Below are 25,596 nucleotides of genomic sequence, written 5' to 3' on the forward strand. Positions count from 1 at the left end.
AGATTCCACATATAAGTGATATCCTACAGTATTTCTCTTTCTCTGTCTGACTTATTTCACTTAGCATAATGTCCTCCAAGTCCATCCATGTTGCTGCAAATGGCAAAATTTCATTCTTTTTTATGGATGAGTAGTATTCCATTGTATATATACACCACATCTTCTTTATCCCTTCATCTGCTGATGAACACTTAGGTTGTTTCCATGTCTTGGCTATTGTAAATAATGCCACTATGAACATTGGGGTGCATGTATGTTTTCAAATTAGTGTTTTTGGTTTTTTTTGGGGGGAAGTTATATCCCAATTTTTGGTTAAGACAGGATTCAGGCTATATGTGATTATGGCTATGTAACCATTGCTCCTTGTTGGGCCAGTAAGATTGTTTCTTTTCTTGCCCAACTTTTTGTTTTTCATAGAATTGATAATTGCCTCATCTTACTAGCTTTGTTTTCCTTTCATTTGTGACGAAGCCTTCCCACATTTTTCCCTCAATGTAGTTTTTCACATGCTTACATCTATCCTGATAATCTGTGCTGCATCTTTGTCTTGAAGCCATCTTCCTTGGAGCCCTCTATCCTCCTGTTCCAATACAGGCTGGTGGTATCAAGCTGGAAGCTACAAGGGAAAAGGTCTGGAGGCTCACAATTGTGTGCAGACTCATTTTTCAGTCCATTACCAAACCTCTGCCCTCTTCTATATCTTATATTCCCAACCCTAGAGCCTCTCTTGTTGGATTTATCCAGAGAATATATCTTCTGTCCTCCGTGGGAGTGGGAAGGGATAACTTGGAGGCTTACTTCTTCACATACAGACCTCCAGCCTATCCCTCTATTTCCAGCTCCTCACTTTCCTCAGTATCTAGCACCTTTAATTCCTAAACCTTTATTTTCATTTTGTGTTTCTTCTTTGTTCTGTTTTTTCTAATCTGCTTTCTTTCTGTCAGTATTTCCCACTGCTTTTCTTTTTTTTTTGGCTGCATTGGGTCTTCATTGCTGCACACGGGCTTTCTCTAGTTGCGGCGAGCTGGGGCTACTCTTCATTGTGGTGCGCGAGCTTCTCATTTGCAGTGGCTTCTCTTGTTGCAGAGCACAAGCTTTAGGTACGTGGGCTTCAATAGTTGTGGTGCATGGGCTCATTAGTTGTGGCTCACGGGCTCTAGAGCGCAGGCTCAGTAGTTCTGGCACACGGGCTTAGTTGCTCTGTGGCATGTGGGATCTTCCCGGACCAGGGATTGAACCCGTGTCCCCCACACTGGCAGGTGGATTCTTAACCACTGCACCACCAGGGAAGTCCCTCCCACTGCTTTTCTTTAACTTTAAATTATTTAAATGTTTAACCTTCATCTGCGGTCAGATATTTTCAGGTATAATATTATGTCTTAAGGTAGCAAATATTTTTTAAGAGTCTTAAAGGTTTTTTTGTCCTTTGGCCTACTTCTCAGGGCTGTTTCTGGGAATCTATCCTAAATAGTTCAAAACATGAAGAAAAATTTCCATGAGAACCTATTCATTTTGGCGTCATTTATAGTGGTGAAAAATCAGAAGCCACTTAGTTAACAGTAGCAGACATTACAGTACATTTGATAGATCTTATGTGGCTGTCAAAATCGATGACAAATGCAGCATAGAAAAATGTTTGAAAGTTTATGAAAACAAGTGGGATATAGATTTGAATGCATATTATTAGAGTGTTATACATTTTTTCTATGAAAAAATGGAAGGGGGTGTTGTGTGGCATGATGCAGTGATTCACTGAAGAGATGGATAACAGCCGTCCATGTGCCTGGCTCTGTTCTAGTGGTTGCTTCAGTTACGAGTGGTGAATCTGACATAACCTCTTCTCTCACAGAGTTTACAGTCTAGCAGAGAATTATTTTCCAAACTTCTACAATGTGTCTATTCAATTTTTACAATTAAAGAGGTAGATTGGGATTGACTATTTCAGGTGTCAAATTTTGGCAAACAACGTGAAAGATCTGAGAATGGGTGCCTGGTAGGCCTGGTAATTGTAGCTGTATCAATAGTTAGCTCCTGAAATGACAAAGATGGCATCTGACTGTCCTGTGGCTGGCTGTCTAGACCTATTTGGATCTGTTCTTGCGTTCATTCTTTGATTCAGTAGATTATCCAGCTGTACGGCCTCCCTGACTTTTATGATCAGAAACAACCTAGAATACTTATAATTGTATAAAATTGATCAAAATGACAGTATTTCACATCCTACCATTTGTGCCAGTGTATTTGTTGCCTGTTTTAAACTGCTAGAGGACAGGGATCTTCCCTTATGAGTAATTTTATGTAACACCCAAGACAATCATGCATATTATGGAACTCAGAGAAATAGTATTTTGTGTTATCGAGAGTGAAATATTGTTCATTTCCCTTAAACCTATAATCCCTGGATTTTAGAATGCCACAGGTGAGACATAAAACATTAAAGAAAAAAAAAGCTAAAGGTTAAACTACTAGCTTGTCCTTTTCTTTCCTTTTGAAAATCACAGTGATAGTGTTTTTGTGTTCTGGTTTTTTTTACTTAAGGTAAATTTAAACCTGTTTTCCCTAAGAATCAATGAGTGCCTATTGTTTACTTTAAAGATGAGGCTGTTACATATTTTTCACATGCCTTTCTTGATCCTCAGACCCCCTTCCCTAGTTCGTTCTTATGTGTGTCTGGATGGTCTGTTGTAGGTGGCCACAAATAGCCGAGTTTACTTATTTGACATTTTCCTTCTGGGAAGTCGTGCTTTCAGCAATGGACTTCAGATGGTACTAGAAGACAAGAGAATTTTGAAGGTGAGTGTGTAAGTTGATTCGTCTGCTAGTAAGAATAACAGCCAGGTTCTAATAACTCTGTCTCTGTCTTCTGATTCCTTAGGTTATCCATGATTGTCGTTGGCTTTCTGATTGCCTCTGTCATCAGTATGGAATTTTGCTGAATAATGTCTTTGACACCCAGGTACATGCATGCAGGGAAACACTGGAATCAATGCAGTGTATATAGCTCCTGTAGAAAATAGGCCTTGTCTGATGAATGATTGAAAGTCTTCTTGTGTGTGCCTCATTCCTGCCCACTTCTCATGTAAGATGTTTGTACAATATGTGAGAACATTTGGTGCACTGAAGAAGTACTGGAGAAAAGTTACTTATAATTATTTAGGGTTTTTTCCTTTCACTTTGCTCCAGAAATTTTCAAATAAGAAGCAAGCTCCATACTCTGTAGCATTCAGAAACTCAAACAATTTTGGGGTCATTTGGAAATCTGACATGGATTCTTACTGTGAGGTGGACAGTCATGTCTATACCTTTACCACATATGTATCAGTTAAGGCTAATGGCTAATTGGCATCTAGCTCAGGGATGCAGGTTGTCCTAGATGTTCCCCCAAAGCCTATTCTGGCCCCAGATAGCCTGAAGATAAGCGGTTTTTCTCTGATCTAAAGGACCTAGAGAAATGAGAAATTCCTAGATTATACTAGATCTGGGTTTCTGGTTTGGCTGTGAGAGCCATAAACCCACTAGTTTTCATTATGTATTCTTTAAGTTCTTCTAGTCTTCTAGGTTAATGCCATGAAAGGGAGATCTTGAATATATAAACCTAGAGCCTTTGGAGAGGGGTTAAAATAATGAGTTAGCCAATTATTTTTTAACAGAAATTCCTAAAAGTTCAACTTTATGTTATTGTATGTGGTTTTAGTTTGCTCTTTATGTATCTGCTTATAATGAACTTTGTGCCACTTCTCTTGTTTACATGTTCCTTTGGGTTTTCTTTCAAGAGCATTCACTATATAGAGATTGCTTCTATGCTTACTCCAAAATGTAAGAAAATTGCTCATTGTTCCCTTGAGGCCATCAGGCTTCTTGATTAGACCTCGTATGTATTGTCTAATGAAGACATTGGCATATCTTTCCATATTTTTCTTTTCAGATTTTCATAGTACAAGAAGCAGGAATTCAGAATTATTTCAATTTGTCTTCCTTTAACACAGTGTATTAGTTTCCTATTGCTGTTGTAACTAATCACCACAAATTTTGTGGCTTAAAACATAAATTTACTCTCTTACAGTTCTGGAGGTCAGACGTCTGAAATCATTTTCACTGGGTGAAAGTCAAGGTGTCAGCAGGGCTGGTTTCTTCTGGAGGCTCTGAGAGGACAGTCTGTTTCCTTGCCTTTTCAGCTTTCACCTGTGTTCTTTGTCTTGTGGCTCCTTCCATCTTCAGAGTGCACCAGTCTCTGCTTTCATCATCACATCACCTTCTCTTCTGACTGTAGTAAAATCTCCCTCTGCCTCATCTTATAAGAATACTTGTGATTACATTTAGGGCCCATCTGAATAATTCAAGTTAATCTCCCTATCTCAATATCCTTAACTAATCACAGCAGCAAAGTCCATTTTGCCATTTAAGATAACATTCACAGGTCCAGGAATTAGGATGTGGATATATTTGGGGGCCGTTATTTAGCCTACCACACACAGACAAATAATGATTTCAATTCTTAACTTTATTAGCTTTCCTTACCAAAACTTTACCAGAGTTGCTAATAAGTAAAAGTAATTCTTTAATTTTATCTTCCTTTCCCCATTCCTTGAAGGCACCAAAGAGTAATAAATAACCATAAGGCAGGCAAATAAAAGAAGTGGAAAAGAAAATAGACAGGGACACATTAAAGTTGGGTGATCCTTTTTCTTTTTCTTTTTCTTTTTTCTAATTTTTCAGAATAAGATAACCTAACAACTTTAAATTTTCTAATGGCATTGTCTATCATGTGGGTCCTTGGGAAAAATGGTATTTAAAGATGTTTCTCTAAATGTATTTCTGCTATTTCTGTCATGAGATAGCTCTCTGTATATATCCTACAGACTGGTCTGTTTGTCTTTTTTTAATGCCACAGGTAGCAGATGTCCTTCAATTTTCCATGGAAACAGGCGGCTTTCTTCCAAACTGCATTAGTACTTTACAGGAGAGTTTACTCAAACACCTTAAAATAGCCCCTAAATATCTCTCCTTTCTGGAAGAGAGACAAAAACGGATTCGGGTGAGTATTAACCTATGTCCCATATAACAATATTTTCAAGTGTCTTGTGAGTGGGATTATCAGCATATTATATAGAGAAATGACAGCTGCTGTGTAAGCGTATGAACATTGCCAAAATCTTAGTTGTTCCAAATGGGAACAGTTTGTTTGTGGTCTCAAGTGGAAAAAAGCCAGCATCCAGATTTGTTGGTTATCAATTAAAAAGTACTCTGAAATAAATTTTCAAGTTGGACAAGTGGGGATTTTATTGGGAATTTGGATTAAGGCAGTGGAACAAAAATCATGCCAGTTATTTCTCCCAAAGTAAGATAGATTTTCTTCAGCTTCTAATAGCCTTGCATGCAAACTTAGGTCATGACTGTATTGGCTGCAATTTTGGCCATATAATCTAATCAGTCCTGCTGCCTCCAGTTTTGAATGAGAAGCCCTGATCTCTCTCTCTTTCTCTCTTCTTCCCTCCCTCCCTCCCTCCCCACATCTTTCCCCCATCACATACACACACTCACTGTATACACACAATAAGTGTGTGTATGTATATGTGTGTATATTCTCAGAAGGCTAGCCATAGTGTGAAAGTAGAAGGTAATAATTGAAGAAAATGACAGTAATGGTGATTTAAGTTAAGCAGCACTTAGATAAACCATTATTTTCTTTAAAGATTTGCTTACTATTCAGAGAAAATTGTTTTGGTGTCTCTAGGAAAACCCAGAACTATGGTTCACACGACCTCTTTCACCCTCTTTGCTAAAAATTTTGGCCCTGGAAGCTACCTACCTGCTCCCCCTTCGCTTGGTACTCCTAGATGAAATGATGTCTGATCTAACTACCCTGGTGGACGGGTACCTAAACACCTACCGAGAAGGGTCTGCAGACTGGCTGGGAGGCATGGAGGTAGGTGCCACTCTCTGTGGCTGTGTTTTCAGGACCTCTGCGTCCTCGTGGGGGCCACAGTGATACCCACTCTTCACAGCTGCACCAAATTTCTTTCAACAGACTTGATGATAAATATTCTTGAAGCGGCTATAGCTTGGGCTTAATTCAGCTCCTTAAGCACTTTTTTACAATATATATATATATTTTTTATGATCACTGACATTTATTTTATATGCTGCAACTGGTGATGTGTATTTCAATAAAACTAAAAGTTGATGTGCTAGAAGTCCTAACTCTTTTCTTAAATATTGTACCAATTTTCTCACAATATTAAGTTATGTTTCCAGTAAATATATCTTTCAAAGAAAGGGTAAATTTCATTAGTTATTTTTATGAAGCCAGCACAATGTAAGAAAACTTACATTGTTGGCAAACTATTGCATTAGGCTAAATCTGGCCCATGGCCTATTATTGTAAAGCTCACAAGCTAAGAATGATTTTTACAGTCTTAAAGGATAGTTAAAATATGCAAAAGCCATGTTTGTGGCTTACAAAGCCTAAAATGTTTACTATTTGACTCCTTACATAAAAAGTTCATAGGCTACTGCTGTAAACAATTCTCATTTAGGAATACTGATGCAAAATCCTAAATAAAATAATAGCATTTTTGGTACAAACTCCACTTAGATGTGTTATACTTTTCTATTAATGTGTCTCTGGATTCTAGTTACGAGCATGGTTTAATATTATATTAATATTTATTAATATTTAATATTATATTAAATTCTGTATTTTATTAGGGCCAAGAAAGTCTTATGATTATCTCATAAATGCTGAAAAAGTTATTTTGTAACTTTTTTATATTTTGCTCTCACTGTTTAACAAGAAAAGAGCAATGTAAAAATCCTTTCATAGTTTGTTTGATTGGAGAATTTTAATGTTTTTCATTTATCACTGTAAAGCCAAGGACAATTTTTTAACTTTTTAATATTTTGCTCTCACTGTTTATTGCTGAAAAAATTTGATAATATTCTATATACATTATTGATTAAAGTTGGAATAGGTACTTTAACATGATAAAGCATATATCTCAGGCAAGAAGACTACCTAATATTTGATTGGGAACATCAATATCAAGAAATATACAGAAATGGTGACTATCACCACTACTTTAGTAGTTTCTGAAGCTATTAGCCAGTGAGGTTAGAAAAAAAAAGATGAACTATAAAAATTGAACAGGAGGAATAGGAATGATGACTTGCCTATGATATACCTGAATACTGAAGAGAATCAATTGAAAAAGACTGCCACAAACAAAAAGGCAGTTTAGTAAAATGGGTACAAATATAACATAAAACTTAATAGCTTTCCTATATCCCTATACACAACTACAGAATATAATGGGGGAAAAAATTCATTTATAATTGTAACAAAAAATAGATTATCTAGAAATAAATCTAACAAGAAATGTGAAATATAGAGATGAAAAAAATGTTAAAGTATTACTGAACAGCGTAAAAGAGGACTTAAATGAATGGGGACACTAAGTATTTTTGGCAATCAGTTATTCCTAAATTAACTTTTTTAAAAAAATTAATTAATTTATTTATTATTTTTTTTTTTGGTTGCATTGGGTCTTTGTTGCTGTGCGCGGGCTTTCTCTAGTTGCAGTGAGCGGGGGCTACGCTTCGTTGCGGTGTGCGGGCTTCTCATTGCGGTGGCTTCTCTTGTTGTGGAGCACAGGCTCTAGGTGCGCGGGCTTCAGTAGTTGTGGCTCGTGGGCTCTAGGGCGCAGGCTCAGTAGTTGTGGCGCACGGGCTTAATTGCTCCGCGGCATGTGGGATCTTCCCGGGTCAGGGCTCGAACCCGTGTCCCCTGCATTGGCAGGCGGGTTCTTAATCACTGCGCCACCAGGGAAGCCCCCTAAATTAACTTTTTTTTTTTTTTAAAGTTATACAATTTTTATTTATTTATTTATTTATTTATGGCTGTGTTGGGTCTTCGTTTCTGTGCGAGGGCTTTCTCTAGTTGCGGCAAGTGGGGGCCACTCTTCATCGCGGTGCGCGGGCCTCTCATTATCGCGGCCTCTCTTGTTGCAGAGCACAGGCTCCAGACGCGCAGGCTCAGTAATTGTGGCTCACGGGCCTAGCTGCTCCGCAGCATGTGGGATCCTCCCAGACCAGGGCTCGAACCCGTGTCCCCTGCATTGGCAGGCAGACTCTCAACCACTGCGCCACCAGGGAAGCCCTAAATTAACTTTTAAATTTAATTTTCTTCTAAGAAAAATGCTAAAGCCATAATTACTTTGGCAAACTGTGATTATAGTGTTTATAGAGATAAATAAGCATAAATAAGAATAGTCCTGTCAGATATTAAAACATATTATATGTCTGCACTAAATATGAGTGGTACATGTATAGGCAGATCGATGGAATAGAGAACCCAGAAATAGATCTCATATATATCAGTAATGGTTGGGATAAAGGTGGAATTTCCAATCAATGAGAAAAAGATAAGTATTTAGTAAATGGCCTCAGGCAATTGACTAACCATTGTGGGGGAGGAGAATCAGAGTTGGATTGTTATCTCTTTCCCCTACACCAAAATAAATCCCATGGATCAAGTATTTATGTAAGAACTAGAATTATAAAAGTATTGGAAAAAAAGTATTGGGACTTCCCTGGTGGTCCAGTGGCTGAGACTCCGCACTCCCAAAGCAGGGGGCCCGGGTTCCATCCCTGATCAGGGAACTAGATCCCACATGCGGCAATGAAGATCCCATGTGCTGCAACTAAGACCCAGCGCAGCTAAATAAATAAGTAAATAAATAAATATTTTTTTAAAGTATTAAAAGAAAATTATGTCACAGTAGGGAATGTGTCTCCTCCCCCAACTTTACTGAGGAATAGTTGACAAAATTAATTGTGTATATTTAAAGTGTACATCGTGATGATTTGATATACATTGTGGAATGATTATCAAGATCAAGATAACTAACATCCATCACCTCATAGCTAACTTTTTTTTATGTAGTGAGAATGCTTAAGATCTACTCTCAGAAACTTTCAGGTATACAATACTGAACTATTAACTACAGTAACCATGCTGTGCATTAGATCCTCAGAACTTATTCTTCTTATAACTGAACGTTTGTACCCTCTGACCTACATGTCCCCATTTTCCTCTCCCTCAGCCCCTGGGAACCACCATTCTATTCTGTTTTTATGAAATCAGATTTTTGTTTTTGTTTTTTAAGATTTCATATATAAGTGATACTGTGCAGTATTTGTCTTTGTCTGACTTATTTCACTTAGCATAATACCCTCCAGGTTCAAACATATTGTTGCAGATGGCAGGACTGCCTTCTTTTTTATGGCTGAATAATATTCTATTGTATAGAATACTGTATTGTATAGTGTATATACACCACATCTTTATCCATTTATCTGTTGATAGACACAGGTTGTTTACATATTGTGACTATTGTGAATTATGATGCAGTGAACAAGGGACTGTACGTATCTCTTTGCGATCCTGTTTTCATATGCTTCAGATATGTACCCAGACGTGGGATTGCTGGACCATATAATAGTTCTATTTTTAATTTTTTGAGGAACATCCACATTGTTTTCCACTGTTTTACATGGGAATGTAAATTGCATCAATTTACATTCCCATCAACAGCATATAAGTGTTCCCTTTTCTCCACATTCTCACCAATACTTGTTATCTGTCTTTTTGATAATAGCCATCTTAACCGGTGTTAGTAACACCTCATTGTGGTTTTGATTTGCATTTCCCTGATAACTAGTGACTTCAAGCACCTTTTCATGTACCTGTTTCATGTACCTGTTGGCCATCTAAATATCTTTGGAAAATTATCTATTCAGGTCTTTTGCTCACTTTTAAATTAAGAGTATTTGCTTTTTTGCTATTGAGTTGTATGAGGGAATGCTTTTCTATGCAACACAGAAATACTCAGAACTCATAAAAGATGAATAAGTATGACTTTAAAAATTTTGTATGGCCAAAATACTGTGAACAAAGTCAAAGGGCAAGCAACCTAGGAAAAATTATTTGCCTCATGTAACAAAGAGGAATTTTCTTAATATATTCTTTATTGTAGCATTTATGTAATGACAAAATACTGAAGACAACCCAAATATCCATCCACAAGGGTTTGGTTAAACAAACTATGGTATACCCATACAGCCATTAAAATTGCCAATATGGAAAAATCTCCAAGACAGATTTTTTAGTTGGAAAAATCAAGAAGAAGAAGAATATATAATATTATGTAACCATTTGTATAAAATAATTTTAGAAAGAGTTATCAAAATAAAAAGTTGGGGGAAAATAAAAATTGAAAAATGTAATCCAATGAATAGATAAATATTTAGTAAGGGATCATATATGCAAAGACTGTCTCTGGAGGCTACAGAAGAAGCTGCTTTTTAGAGGATGCACCTGCTAAGGCAGTTGGGGCGAGGTTGGAATGGACCCTTACTTGTCTTTGTATAATCTTTATACATACACACATGCACAATATACACACAAAATTGGATTCAAAATATTTAAATTACTTGAAAAATAGTACTACTATAGTTGAAGACACTAGAGGGTGCCATAAGAACACATTTGAATAGACCCTTGCTTGACAAATACTAAGTGTAGTAGAAGTGATTTTAAAGTGATTTTAAGGACCATATTCAGAAGTTTAGTTATAGTAGACTTGTGTTCATTTTCTTTTCTTAGCGTACATGTATGGAGCTCCCAGAGGAACTGCTTCAACTCAAGGACTTCCAGAGACAGCGCAGAGAGAGAGCTGCAAAAGAATATAGAGTAAATGCGCAGGGACTCCTAATAAGGACAGTACTACATCCAAAGAAATCTATGACAGAGACAGCAGGGAAAGAGGGAAAAGTAAGAGGTTTCTTACTCTGTAAAAATTCTAGGCTAGATAAAGCTCCAAATTTTACATCTCACAAGGATGTAAATTTGCTAAAAGGAGAATCTAAGAGTAAGCAAACCACAGCGGAACCTCAACATCTACCTCCCATAAAGGAAGAAGTCAGTGAAGATTCCAGTAACAAACAAATTTGCCCTGAGTCAGAGGGGTTTAAGGACCAGAGAATAACTCAAAAAGCATACCTCAAGATACCTAAACAAGAGTTTCAGACAAATTTATCTTTGAAAGAGGAGATAGAACAGTTAATGATGGTGGAAAACAAGGAAGATCTAAAATGTACAAAACAAGATGTTTTAGTGTCTCCTTCCCTTCCTCAGGAAACCAGAGTGTCTCCAAGTGACATTTTTCATCCTTTTAGAAAAGCTGTGCTTCCCACACTTCCTCCCTGCCCAGCTTTGGAGAAGACTGATTCCTGGATAAATCCAGATTCTCCCAATCTGCCTTAGAGATCTGCAGTTTGTTCTTGAGGCCAATAAAGGTGGCTTATTTCCTCTGCCATCAAGGCCTTCCTCAGTGCTTAAGTTTCTTGTGTTGTAAATTAGTCACAGGCTTTGGGGGAAATTATATCCTCTTGCTTACTCCTATATTCTTGGAATTTGATTAGGATGGGAATGAATAAGTTAAATAATGGAAAAAGTAAATGTTCTGATTATGTCACTGTGTAGAAATGTTCCCTGTGGCCAGACTGAATTATTTCTCATAATTTGGGTTTAAAGGATTTGAAGAAGGGAAAAATTTTGGATTCAGTGTCTGGAAGAATCTATACTTTAAATTTTTTGTTGTTTTTTCTGGTTTGAAGGGTGTTGGTAAAACTCTTAGCCATAAGTTTAAAAATATTAGTACCTGACAAATTTACCTGTACTTTTTCCCTTTTTAGAATATTAACTTTGTCAATTATACCTCAATAAAGATGAAAAATATTAACTTTATTTTTGAATTTTAAATGTTTGGTCTGTCTTATGTCATAGACAAACAATAGTTTATGTTATTACAGGAATCAATATCCCAGTTTTAATTTCTTTTCATTCCATTTACTTTTAGAGAGTTTTGTCCATTTCCCTAACAAAGCAGGGCCTTCTTTAGAGTATGTCTATTATGTAAACTTGAAGTTTGATTCCACTCTGCCTGGAGTTGGTATGCCTTCTTAGGGTGAAAGGAAGGTAGCCTGTACTGAGCCCTTTTTATGTTGAATACTTGCAAGTTGCTCATTCTTTTGTGTATAATAACCAGTAAACCTGTTTGGTATTAGGTTATCTCTCACTTTTCTTCATTGGGTCAGGGTAGGAATAAATTGGAATGTGTCTGGATTTCTAGGTCTAGAATCCAGTGAGAAATCCGTAACTTTTTTTTTTTTTTTTTGCGGCGCTGCACGGCCTGTGGGATCCTAGTTCCCTGACCAGGGATGGAACCTGGGCCACATCAGTGAAAGCACCGAGCCCTAACCATTGGACTGCCAGGGAATTCCCTAGAAATCTGCAATTTGACTGTTATACAGGCCTCTACTACTTAGGGGAGACAGGGACAGTCTATAATTAGGAACATCCTTGTCTTTGCTCATTGATTCTATCATGAGTACCACTGAAAGAACAGCTGTGTCTTCCAAATCCCAGAGCCCAGATCTGGTCTAAGCTTAAGATGAAGGCAGGACCAAGAGCAGTCAGCTCAGCCCTGCAGTTGCTGTCCCTCACTTTGTCCATAGTCTAGAAGGTCATTGGAGGCCAAGGTGGTTTCTGGTTCATCCTGGGTGAATGTGTTTTCAGGTTGAGCCCAGAAAGTGGTTAATCTAGGTTTACTCTGGAAAGGGCATGAATTTCTGTGAAATTCATAGAATTGATTTAGCTTCTCATGGAACCATACCACACACAATTTTTATACATACATACATGTAAATATACAGGCTACAAAGAAAAATGTGATGTTCTTCATATTTAAAAAAAGGATTCTTCTTTCATTATGTATTTTGTGACTAATAAAGAACAACAGGATTCTGTTGGACCTTTGCTGTGCCGCTCAATATGGTAGCTATATGTGGCTATTGAAATTTAAAATTAAATTGATTAAAATGAAATAAAATTAAGAATTCAGTTCCTCAGTTGCACTTGCTATATGTCCAGTACTCAATAGTTTCATGTACCCAGTGGCTACCATATTGAACATCACAGATATAGAACATTTCCATCATTCCAGAAGGTTCTATTGGACACTGCTATTTGAGAAGTACTTTGACTCTCAGAACTAAATGAGCCTTCCGGGTTTCATCACAGTATTTTCTCAGTGAAACGGTCACATAACTGGAACTGCATTTTTCTCCATATTCTCATTCTAGCCTGGAGTGCCTACCTAAATTCCATGTGCTCAGATCCAACCATGAACTTCTGTCCTTTCCTGGATAGAGTGAAAAAAAATCCCTGGGTTATTCAAGCCCTGTTGCTAGTGCTCTGTGCCATTACTTAGATTTCTTATCTAAATTTTGCTCAGAATTTTGGAAAATCTTTGGTTCTTGACCCAACCAATTGTTGAGTTCTTACTCTATATTTTTCTATTTGAGAGTTTATAAACCATACTGCCTGCTTTCCCAAACTCTTGGGAGTCTTGCTTCAGTCTACACTGAATTCCTGCATCTGTCCTACTCAGGTCTGACCTTTCTGTACATGATCTGCAGTTAGAGATTCTCAAAAGCAATCTGATCCTTTTAATTTGGGAATTAGGAAACAGAGTTAAATGACTTCCCTGAAGAAAAGTGCTGCACTGAGAATAGAACCAGTGTTTCTTACTTCTTGGTCCATTCAGTGTTCTTTCAACTATAGTATGAAAAATCATTGCAGCAGCTTTGCCTCCAATCTGGCTGTGAGCTTGATAAAGCCTAACATGACACAATAGAATTTTAATACACTGGGACTTCCCTGGTGGCACAGTGGTTAAGAATCCACCTGCCAATGCAGGGGACATGGGTTCGATCCCTGGTTCGGGAAGATCCCACATGCCGTGGAGCAACTAAGCCCGTGCACTGCAACTACTGAAGCCCGCGCACACTAGAGCCCACGTGCCACAACTATGGAGCCTGCATGCCACAACTACTGAAGCCCATGCACCTAGAGCCTGTGCTCTGCAACAAGAGACGCCACCACAATGAGAAGTCTGTGCACCCCAATGAAGAGTAGCTCCGGCTCGCCACAACTAGAGAAAGCTCACGCGCAGCAACGAAGACCCAACGCAGCCAAAAAAAAAAAAAAAGAATTTTAATACACTATAGGCCTGTCGTCGTTTTGACACAAGGCAAGTCACAGCAGCAAGCCAAGATAAGGCTTGGTGCAAACTTGGGGAGCTGAGGGTGATTAGCCAGGTGTACTTATCAAAAAGGCATTTACTATAAAGGTAACATCAATAAATACCTTACAGAAAAATTTAGAAAATATTGAGAAAAAAATACTCAACTATCATCCCACATTATACCACCCTTCCTAGCATTTTGGCACTTTTCTTTCAATTTTTTCTCTCATTCTCTATCTCTCTACACACACACAATCACAACCATACCGTAAATACATTTATTGTGTTTTTTATATCAAGTATTTCTCCATTTTATAATCCTAACAACCAACATTTTAAACAGATGTTTCATTTTAAAATTAATATGCTATTAAATAGAATTTGGAAAATAGAGGAAAATAAGAAAAAATTTACTCATTTCTCTAACCCAACAGAAAAATCAGGTAATATTTTTGTTAATGTCAGTGTTTATGCATAGGTTTTACCCTCTACATAGTTATATATATACACTCTACTTTATGAATGTTTTCCTATGCTGTTATACACCCTTTGTAAAGATTTTTTTAAAATATTTTTTTAAATTTATTTTTGGCTGCGTTGGGTCTTCGTTGGTGTGCGCGGGCTTTCTCTAGTTGCAGCGAGCGGGGGCTACTCTTACTTGCGGTGTGCAGGAGGTGGCTTCTCTTGTTGCGGAGCTCTAGGTGTGTGGGCTTCGGTAGTTGTGGCGTGTGGGCTTCAGTAGTTGTGGCGTGCAGGCTCAGTAGCTGTGGCTTGCGGGCTCTAGAGCACAGGCTCAGTAGTTGTGGCACACGGGCTTAGTTGCTCCGTGGCATGTGGGATCTTCCCGGACCAGGGATTGAACCCGTGTCCCCTGCATTGGCAGGTGGTTCTTAACCACTGTGCCACAAGGGAAGTACCAAGATTTTTTTTTTTTGCTGTGCTGCGCGGCTTGTGGGATCTTAGTTCCCTAACCAGGGATCAAACCCGGGCCCTCGGCAGTGAAAGCGCAGAGTCCCAACCACTGGATCGCCAGGGAATTCCCAAGATTTTTATGACTACATAATATTTCTAAGTGGATACACCATGGTTTACTTAGCTCTGTTTTGGTATATTCAGGGTGTTTCCATTCCTTATTTCCTGCTTTTTCCATGTTTTGAATCATTTTGTCAATTAAATTCCAGACATAGCTCAAAGAGGTTTTCTTGGTTTTGTTTTTTACAGCTCTTGCTAAGTTACTTTTCAAAAGTGTTAACCAATTATATTGCCACTCCAATTTTTGTAGTAATGATGCACCATTGAGAGCATTAGATTTTTTTCTTGAGAGGCATTGCATGCTTTTGACTTTCAAAATTCTAACTTCTTTATCCATAAACCTGAAAGGTTTCCTGTTATTTTTTGTAACTTACCTGCATTAGATACCATGAAGATTAATAAAAACATACATACTGGGAATATTTGAATTCTGATAAATGTCCCTGATCTCTAAGTAAGGACATTATTATGGGTAAAATATTTTAATCATATAAACCCTAAAATAAAACCAAAGTCTATATACTCATGATGAAAGACATCTTTGAAATGTGTTGGAACTCTCATCAGGGATGTCATAGAAAATGATATTTATTGTTATACGAAACGAGAAAGAATCTTAGCTAAATTGCTAGGCTTACCCTAAGACAAAATTTAATACATTCTATTCCACATACTCACAGGAGTTGAGCCTGTAACTATAATTTAATAGACCTCCTTAAACAGGAAAAGCTGTCAAATTGTAATCGGTATAATCAGCAACCCAATCTTAATATATATATTGCAAATAAAAAATGTCGAAACTATGCTTCAATTTAGTCAGTCATGAACAGCATTTTTTTTTTTTATTGATTGATTGATTGCTATGTTGGGTCTTCGTTTCTGTGCTAGGGCTTTCTCTAGTTGCGGCAAGCAGGGGCCACTCTTCATCGCGGTGCGCGGGCCTCTCACTATTGTGGCCTCTCCTGTTGCGGAGCACAGGCTCCAGACGCGCAGGCTCAGTAGTTGTGGCTCACGGGCCTAGTTGCTCCGCGGCATGTGGGATCTTCCCAGATCAGGGCTCGAACCCGTGTCCCCTGCATTAGCAGGCAGATTCTCAACCACTGCGCCACCAGGGAAGCCCATGAACAGCATTTCTTAAACAATGGAATAGAATAGAGAATATCAGAGTGCGATATACATAGTAAAGGAAAGTATCATTTTGTGAAACTTTTTTTCTCTGTTGTATGCCAGAGTATGTGTACTTTTACTATTGGTTGCAGTAAAAAGCAGCTCAAGATAAGCATAGAAGGATTATATCTTTAAATACTTACACAATAAAACAAGAAAGATCTAAAACCAGTGATCTCAGCTTCCATCTTAAGCTAGAAGAGGAAGAATAAATTAAACTTGGGCTAAGTAGGATTAAACAAATAATGATAAGAATAGAAATCAATTAGAAGTGGAGAGAGAAAATCAATAAAACCAAAACCTGTAAGATCAGTAAAATTGTTAAACTTTTACCCATACTGACCAAGATTTTTTTTAAAAAAGGCACAAATTACCAATATCAGAAATGAAAGATTATTATTACAGATCCTGTATATATATATTAAAAGGATAGGGACTTCCCTGGTGGCGCAGTGGATAAGAATGCGCCTGCCAATGCAAGGGACACGGGTTCGAGCCCTGGTCCGGGAAGATCCCACATGCCATGGAGCAGCTAAGCCCGTGTGCCACAACTACTGAGCCTGTGCTCTAGAGCCTGTGAGCCACAGCTACTGAGCCCTCGTGCCACAACTACTGAACCTGGCGCACCTAGAGCCTGTGCTCCACAACAAGAGAAGCCACCACAATGAGAAGCCTGCGCACCGCAATGAAGAGTAGCCCCCGCCTGCCGCAACTAGAGAAAACCCACGCGCAGCAACGAAGACCCAACACAGCCAAAAAAAAGGATAACAAGGGGCTACTGTGAACAGTTCTGTGCCCACAAACTGAAAAACTTAGTTGTAGTGGACAAATTCACTGAAAAACACAAAATACCAAAACTGATTCAAGAAGAAATAGAAAACCTGAATAGCCCAAAATCAACTAAATGCATGGAATTCACAATTTAAAACCTTCCCTAAAGCAAACTTTGTCCCCAGGTAGCTTTTCTGGTGAATTTCTATCTAAGGAAGCAATAATACTAATCCTTCCAGGAAAAAAAAAAGGAAGGATCACTTCCCAACTCATTTTATGAGGCCAGCATTACCATATACCAAAAGCAGACAACAACATTGCAAGAAAAGAAAACTATAGACAAATATTTCTTATGAACATAGACACTAAAGTTGCAACATTAACAAAATGTTGGCAATAGAATCCAGAAATACATAAAAAGAATAATACATCATGACCAAATGGAGTTTATCCCAGGAACGCAAGTGTGATTTAACATGAAAATGTAATACATCGAATTAACAGAATAAAGGAGAAAGACCATGTGATTATCTCAGTAGCTACTGAAAAAAATTTTTTGACAAAATTGTACATCCATTCATGGTAAAAAAAAAAAAAAAACCTGTCAGCAGACTAGGATTAGCAGGGGACTTACTCTACTTAATAAAGTTCTTTTTTAAAAAAACCTACTACTGACACCAAAGTCATGGGCAAAAAAAGAAAAAATAGACAAACTGGATTTTGTGAAAATTGTAAAAATTTGTGCACGAAAAGACAATATTAAAAGAGTAAAGGGGGGCTTTCCTGGTGGCGCAGTGGTTGAGAATCCGCCTGCCAGTGCAGGGGACACGGGTTCGAGCCCTGGTCCGGGAAGATCCCACATGCCGCGGAGCAACTAAGCCCGTGCGCCACAACTACTGAGCCCACGAGCCACAGCTACTGAAGCCCGCAGGCATAGAGCTCATGCTCTGCAACATGAGAAGCCACCGCAATGAGAAGCCTGTGCACTGCAATGAAGAGTAGCCCCTGCTCGCCACAACTAGGGAAAGCCCGTGAGCAGCAACAAAGACCCAACGCAGCCAAAAATTAAATAAATTAAAAAAAAAAAAAAAGAGTAAAGGGAATTCCCTGGTGGTCCAGTGGTTAGGACTCCGCACTTCCACTACAGGACTGCAGGGGAAACGTGTTCGAGAGTCATGGTTGGGGAACTAAGATCTCACATGCTGCTCAGCCAAAAAAAAAAAAAAAGAAAAAAATGTAAAAAGACAACCCACAGAATGGGAGAATATGTTTGCAAATCATGTATTTGATAAGGGATTCAAAGCCAGAATATATAGAGAACTCCTAAAATTCAGCAACAAAAAAACAAACAACCTGATTCAAAAACAGACAACAGACTTGAATAGACATTTCTCCAAAGAAGATATACAAATGGCCAATCAGCAAATGAAAAGATGCTCAACATCACTAATCATTAGAGAAATGCAAATCAAAACTGCAATGAGATACCACCTCACACCCATTAGGATGGCTACTATCAAAAAACAGAAAATAAATGTTTGAAAGGTTGTGGACAAATTGAAACACTTGTACACTGTTGGTGGAAATGTAAAATGGTGTACCTACTATGGAAAACAACATGGTGTTCCTCAAAAAATTAAAAACAATTACCATATTATCCAGCAGTTCCACTTCTGGATATATACCCAAACGAACTGAAAACAGAGTCTTGAAGAGATATTTGTTTCCCATGTTCATAACAGTATTATTAACAATAGCCAAAAGGTGGAAGCAACCCAAGTTGCACCCATCAACAGATGGATGAATGGATAAGCAAAATGTGGTATATACATACAATGGAATATTATTCAGCCTTTAAAAGGAAAGAAATTCTGCAATATGCTATGACGTGGATGAAACTTGAGTACATTATGGTTAGTGAAATATCCAGTCACAAAAAATAAATATGAGATATCTAGAGTAATCAAAATTATGGCAGAAAGTAGAATGGTGGTTGCTCGGGCTGGGGGAAAGAAGAAATGGAGAGTTATTGTTTGTAGAGTTTCAATTTTGCAAGTTGAAAGAATTCTGGAGATTGATGGTTGCACAACAATATGAATGTACTTCATACCAGTGAACAGGACTTCCCTGGTGGCGCAGTGGTTAAGAATCTGCCTGCCAATGCAGGGGACATGGGTTCAAGACCTGGTCTGGGAAGATCCCACATGCTGCGGACCAACTAAGCCTGTGCACCACAACTACTGAGCCTGCGCTCTAGAGCCCATGCGCCACAAGTACTGAAGCCTGCATGCCTAGAGCCCATGATCTGCAACAAGAGAAGCCACTGCAATGAGAAGCCCGTGCACCGCAATGAAGAGTAGCCCCCGCTCGCTGCAACAAAGACCCAATGCAACCAAAAATAAAATGTAAATAAATAAATAAATTTATTTAAAAAAATACCAGTGAACAGCACATTTAAAAATGAATGAGATGGTAAATTTGATATGTGTTTTACCACATTTTTTTAAATTGGGGGAAAAAACTATTACTAACATCACACTCATAATGGTGAAAGTCTGAATGTTTCCCCCCATATAACAGAGAACAAGAAAGGATAATTGCTCTCACTACTTCAATTTGAAATTGTACTGTAGGTACTAACTAGTGGAATAAAGCAAGAAAAAATAAAGAAAAAGCATATAGATTAGAAGTTTTAAAAGTAAAATTGTATTTTTACATGACGTGATCATGTGCATATACAATCCTAAGGAATCTACAAAAAGCTACTAGAACCCATAAGTGAATTTAGCAATGTTACAGGGTATACTGCCAATATAAAAAAATGTGAGTATACAAAAAATACTAGCAATGGTCAATCAGTAACTGAAATTTTTAAAAATATCATTTACAATAATGTCCAAAAACATGATATCCTTAAGGATATACTCAATAAAATATGTGCAAGACTCGTGTATTGAAAACTACAAAATATTTCTGAAAGAAACTAAAGAAGATGTAAATAAATGGGAAATATACCATGGAAAGCTCAGTATTGTTAAGATGTAAATTATCCCCAAATTGATGTATAGATTCATTACAATCACAGTCAAAATCCAAGCAGGTGGGACTTCCCTGGTGGTCCAGTGGTAAAGAATCCACCTTCCAAGGCAGGGGACACAGGTTTGATTCTTGGTCGGGGAACTAAGACCGCACATGATGCGGGGCAACTAAGCCTGCGTGCCGCAACTATTGAGCTCGCTCACCTCAACGAGAGAGCCTGCATGCCGCAAACTACAGAGTCCACGTACTCTGGAGCCCATACGCCACAACTAGAGAAGAGAAAACCTGCGCACCATAACTAGAGAGAAGCCCGAGCGCCGCAGTGAAGAGACTGTGCACCGTAACGAAAGATCCTGCATGCCTGAATGAAGACCCTGTGTGCTGCAACTAAGACACAATGCATCCAAAAAAATAAGGAAATAAATTAATTAAATAAATAAATATTTTAAAAAAATCCAAGCAGGCTTTTATGTAGAAATTGACAAGGTGATTCCAAAATCTATATGGAAATGCAAAGGACTTAGATTAGCTAGAACAATTTAGAAAAGGAAGAATAAAGTTGGAGAATTTTTACTACCTGATTTAAAGACTTTAAAGCAACAGTAATCAAAGCAGTATGGTATTAGTATAAGGTAGTCATGAGATTAATGGAACAGAATATTGATCCCAGAAATAGAGCCACACATATTAAGTCCAATATTAATTGGCCAATATTTTTAATTTTTGACGAAGGTGCCAAGGTAAATTCAATGGAAGAAAAAACTGTCTTTTTAACAAATGGTTGCAGAACAGCTAGGTATCCATATGGAAAAAAAAAAAAAAAGAAGCCAGTCCTTACTTTACGTCATACAAAGAATGTACTCAAAATGAATCATATACCTAAATGTAAAAGCTAAAACTATAAAAAATTTCAAAGAAAACATATGAGAAAATCTTCATGACGCTGAGATAGACAAAAATTTCCTTCCTAGGATGCAAAAAGCACAAACCATAAAGAGAAAACCTATTAACTGGATATCATCAAAATTTTAAAGTTCTGCTCCTTGAAAGACACTTCAAAGAAAATGAAAAAGCAAGCCACAGACTGGGAGGAAATATTTGCCATACATATATTCTGACAAAGGATTTGTATCCAATACGTATAAAGAAATCTTATAACTCGGTAAGACAATACAATTTAAAAATGGGCAAAAGATTTCAATAGAAACATCATGAAAGAAGATATAAGAATGGCCAGTAAACACATGAAATAATGTTCAGTATTTTTTATTATCACGTGAATTAAAACCACAATGAGTTAACACCACACATTCACTGCAGTGGCTAAAATTAAAAAGACCAATACCACCAAATATAGGTAAGGATGTGGAGCAATCAGAACTCATACATAATTAGTGAAAATGTGAAATGGCACAACCAGTTTGGGAAAAGTTCTGGCTATTTCTTAAAAGTGTAATATTCACATATGATCCAGAAGTTCAACTCCTTGGTATTTATGCATCAATAAAGTTGATTTTTTTCTAAGTTAATAAAAGACTGAAAATACCAAGTGTTGCAGAATGTGGAGCAACCAGAACTATAAAATGTACAACCACTGGGACTTACCTGGTGGCACAGTGTTTAAGAATCTGCCTGCCAATGCAGGGGACACGCGTTCGATCCCTGGTCCGGGAAGATCCCATATGCCGCGGAGCAAGTAAGTCCATGCACCACAACTACTGAGCCTGCACTGTAGAGCCCGTGTGCCACAACTACTGAATCCCGCACGCCTAGAGCCCATGCTCCGCAGCAAGAGAAGCCACCGCAATGAGAAGTCCGCGCACCACAACGAAGAGTAGCTCCCGCTCACCGCAACTAGAGAAAGCCCGCACGCAGCAACAAAGACCCAACACAGCCCAAAGTAAATAAATTAATTAAAAAAGAAACTAAAAACCACCCTTTAAAGTAAAATAAAATGTACAACCACTATAGAAAACAGTTTGCCCGTTTCACCCCCACAATCCACTCCTAGGGATTTATTCCAAGAGTAATGAAAGCATATATCTACACAAAGACTTGGACACAAATGCTCACGATGACTGTATTCTTTTTTTTTTTCCTTAATTTTATTTATTTATTTATTTTTGGCTGCGTTGGATCTTCGTTGCTGTGCGTGGGCTTTCTCTAGTTGCGGCGAGCAGGGGCTACTCTTTGTTGCGTTGCTCAGGCTTCTCATTGCGGTGGCTTCTCTTGTTGCAGAGCACGGGCTCTAGGCGTGCAGGCTTCAGTAGTTTTGGCGCGCAGGCTCAGTAGTTGTGGTGCATGGGCCTAGTTGCTCCGCGGCATGTGGGATCTTCCCAGACCAGGGATGGAACCCGTGTCCCCTGCATTGGCAGGCAGATTCTTAACCACTGCGCCACCAGGGAAGTCCCGACTTTATTCTTAATAGCCCTAAACTGGAATCCTAATTTCCAGCAACACGTGAATGGATAAACCAAAAGCAGTATATCCATACGGCGGACTAGTACTAAGCAATAAAAAGGGACAAACTATCATGCACATAACATGGACAACTCTGAAAAAATTTTGCTGAGCAAAAGATGCCAGATGCAAAAGAGTACATACTGCATTATTCTATTATATGAAACTAGTAAAAACAAAACTAGTCTATGGTGACAGGAAAGCAGATGAGTGGTTGCCTGGGGCTAGGGAAAGGGGTTGGGGATTGACTGCAACAGGGCACAAGGGAATTTTTTTCAGGTGATATGAATGTTGTATATCTTGATTGTGGTGGTGGTTACACCAATGCATTTGTCAAAACTCATTGAAATGTATGTGCACTTTATTGTACATAAACTATGCCTCAATAAAGTTTATTTTAAAAACATTTGGAAGCCACTGGTCTACTGGGTATGGGGGAAATAATCATTAGAGTTGCAACATTTTGTTAAATGATATTGTTACCAAGGCTGTAGCCCCAGAATCATAACGCTGCCCCTCCCTTGAATAGAAACTAATTACTCTTACTAAAGTTTTCGGAGGAAGCTGCAAAGAGAAAAAACAAGAACTGGTTAGAACCACCTAGGCCCAAGATGGTGGAAGATTTGACTTCCAGTAGACCTTGAGCCTTATTATACACTCATTGTAATACATTAGCATGCTAAATGACACATCCACCAAAGCCATGACAGTTGACGATTGCCATGACCACAACCAGAGAAGCCCATACAAGGACTGAAAAGGAGAGTTGCATCAGTTCCAGGTCCAAACCACACCCCTGTTCTGGGATAACTCACGAATATTCCTCCCACTCTTTCCAATTCCCTCCTTTTTAACTCGACCTTCCTGTATATTTGATGTCTCCACAGCAATTGAGTTGAGAAGCTGCTTTGCAAACTAGGTTCTTTGCTTCTCCATTCTTTGGCCACTGAATAAAGCTTGTGCTATTCCAGCCTCAGCATCAGTTTCATTGTTGGCTGCATGACTCCAATCAGAAAAAAAACCCACCTGGCTGAGACAGGGGGTCTCTGCCCAAGCTAGGACCCCAGTGCAGGTCCAGTTGACTAATTTTGTTAGGGGAACCACTGACCGAAACTGCCCGCCTTGGCCAGGCCCGATAATTACCACTCACATGAGTTATCTTACAACAGGAGGTCCTGGTAAGGAACACGTAACTAACAAGCTACCACCAACTCGAAGAATTCGGGAAAGGTCAAAAGGAGAGAGGAGACACCAGTCCATATGTCCTACCAACCTCCCAGAATCCTTCTCGCTAGAATCCATCTTGGCTGAGTGATGCGTGCAGAACCAGGAAGGACCCTGAGTCAGAATGATAGGCCAGAGACAACCCGGAAACTAACTCCATTACCATAAATCCCGAGACTGTGAGCCATGTGTCATAGAAGTTCTCTTGGGTTCCCTTACCCTCCTGCTCTCCACCGGGGTGCCCCTTCCCAATAAAGTCTCTTGCTTTGTCAGCACATGTGTCTCCTCGGACAATTTATTTCCGAGTGTTAGACAAGAGCCCACTCTCAGGCCCTGGAAGGGGTCCACCTTCCTGCAACAATTTGGTAACGATATCAATGGACAAAATAAGCAAATATGTGTTGCTAATATAGTCAGATAAAATTTAAACAAATTTAAAAAGAAACTGTAATATATGCACATGGTTATAAAATAAATGATAGAGAAAGGCTTATAATGAAAATAAATATCCCTGCCCCATCCTTTCCTGACCTTAGTCCTTTTCCCCAGAGGCATCCACTTTTAATATTTTATTTTCCCCTCTTTCCTCAATGAACTAGAGTGTAAACTGGTAGATATGGAGCAGTTGATGAAAAGCATTTAATTGTAATGTAAACCAGAAGAGCCAGTAACTTAAGCCCAATGCTGCTGATCTCTCCACATTGCAACAGTAGCCTCTCTGATTTATATGAGATATTTCCACATTCTGGAGTTCTCAAATTCCCCAAAGAGCATTACTGTTTATAACTTGAAAGGCACCTGATGGCTAAACCCTGAAAGTTTTAAATAAAAGCTTTGTAATGGAAACACGTTCTAAAGAAAACATTCCTTAAGAAGAGCCAAAATGGCAAGTTCCAGGAATGAGGGAGAAAAGAGAAAGAAATTCTCTTCATTATTGTGTAACTTGTTGGGATGCCATCCATAGTTTGCTTAATGATAGTTATGTTTAAGGTGTACCAGTGAATTGCTGGTGGGGGTTGGGATGAAGGAGGCAGAGTAGCCTTGGAGAGGAGATAGCACTTGCCCTTGCGACTGTGTTGTGTGTCAAAGGGCTTTGAAAGAGGTAGGGGAAGGGTGCATTTTGGCTAAGAAAACTACAAGGAGTTCACTATTACAAGAGAGGAAAACATGTAGGGTGTATTATGAGAGGTAAGGCTGGGAAATAGGGTCCATGTTTCTGTTACGGTTTTTTGGTCATAAGCAAAAGAACTGACTTGGCTAATGTAAACAAAAAGGATTTATTGGAAAGATGAGTGGCTCACAGAATTGATGGGAAAGCTGGAGGACTAGGCTTGGAAATAGGATCAAGGGCAGCTGCAGAACTCTAGGCAGCAGGAACTATTCAACTTTCTGTCAGAGTGACTGAGTGCCAGTACATTTTTTTTTTTCCCATCCCTGCATAATTTGACTCAGGATTCAAAATTCTGAGAGGGCATAACTGACTTTATATCATAAACCCACCCATCCAGGGCACCTTGATTTATTGTCCTACTGAGGCAGGCAACACTGTCCACAGTGGCGAAAAGGTAATTCCCAAAGGAATGTAAGTGCACTGAGGATATGTCTTGTTGAGTTTATGTTTTACCCTATAGACTAAAGGAGACCATTGAAGAATTATGAATAGGAAACTAAGATGATCAGAAATGTAGACTTTAGATAATCCTGGTTTAAATTGGAGGATGGACTAAAAGGGGGCAAGAATAGTATGAGGGAGACT

General features: G+C 38.5%; 1 protein-coding gene across 2 annotated transcripts in view; it reads left to right on the forward strand.

Moving 5' to 3' along the window:
- EXD1 (exonuclease 3'-5' domain containing 1) overlaps positions 1 to 11,580 on the forward strand; it is a 39,101-nt gene extending 27,521 nt beyond the window's left edge. For both annotated transcript variants that reach the window (XM_061182238.1, XM_061182240.1), the window contains 5 exons: positions 2,689 to 2,793; positions 2,876 to 2,956; positions 4,892 to 5,035; positions 5,735 to 5,926; positions 10,664 to 11,580. In XM_061182238.1, the coding sequence (XP_061038221.1) occupies positions 2,689 to 2,793; positions 2,876 to 2,956; positions 4,892 to 5,035; positions 5,735 to 5,926; positions 10,664 to 11,323 (1,182 nt within the window). In that variant the 3' untranslated portion in view covers positions 11,324 to 11,580. The remainder of the gene's footprint in view (positions 1 to 2,688; positions 2,794 to 2,875; positions 2,957 to 4,891; positions 5,036 to 5,734; positions 5,927 to 10,663) is intronic.
- Positions 11,581 to 25,596: the final 14,016 nt, after the last annotated feature.

This window comes from Eubalaena glacialis, chromosome 2 (assembly GCF_028564815.1).
Source record: "Eubalaena glacialis isolate mEubGla1 chromosome 2, mEubGla1.1.hap2.+ XY, whole genome shotgun sequence".
Classification (NCBI taxonomy): domain Eukaryota; kingdom Metazoa; phylum Chordata; class Mammalia; order Artiodactyla; family Balaenidae; genus Eubalaena; species Eubalaena glacialis.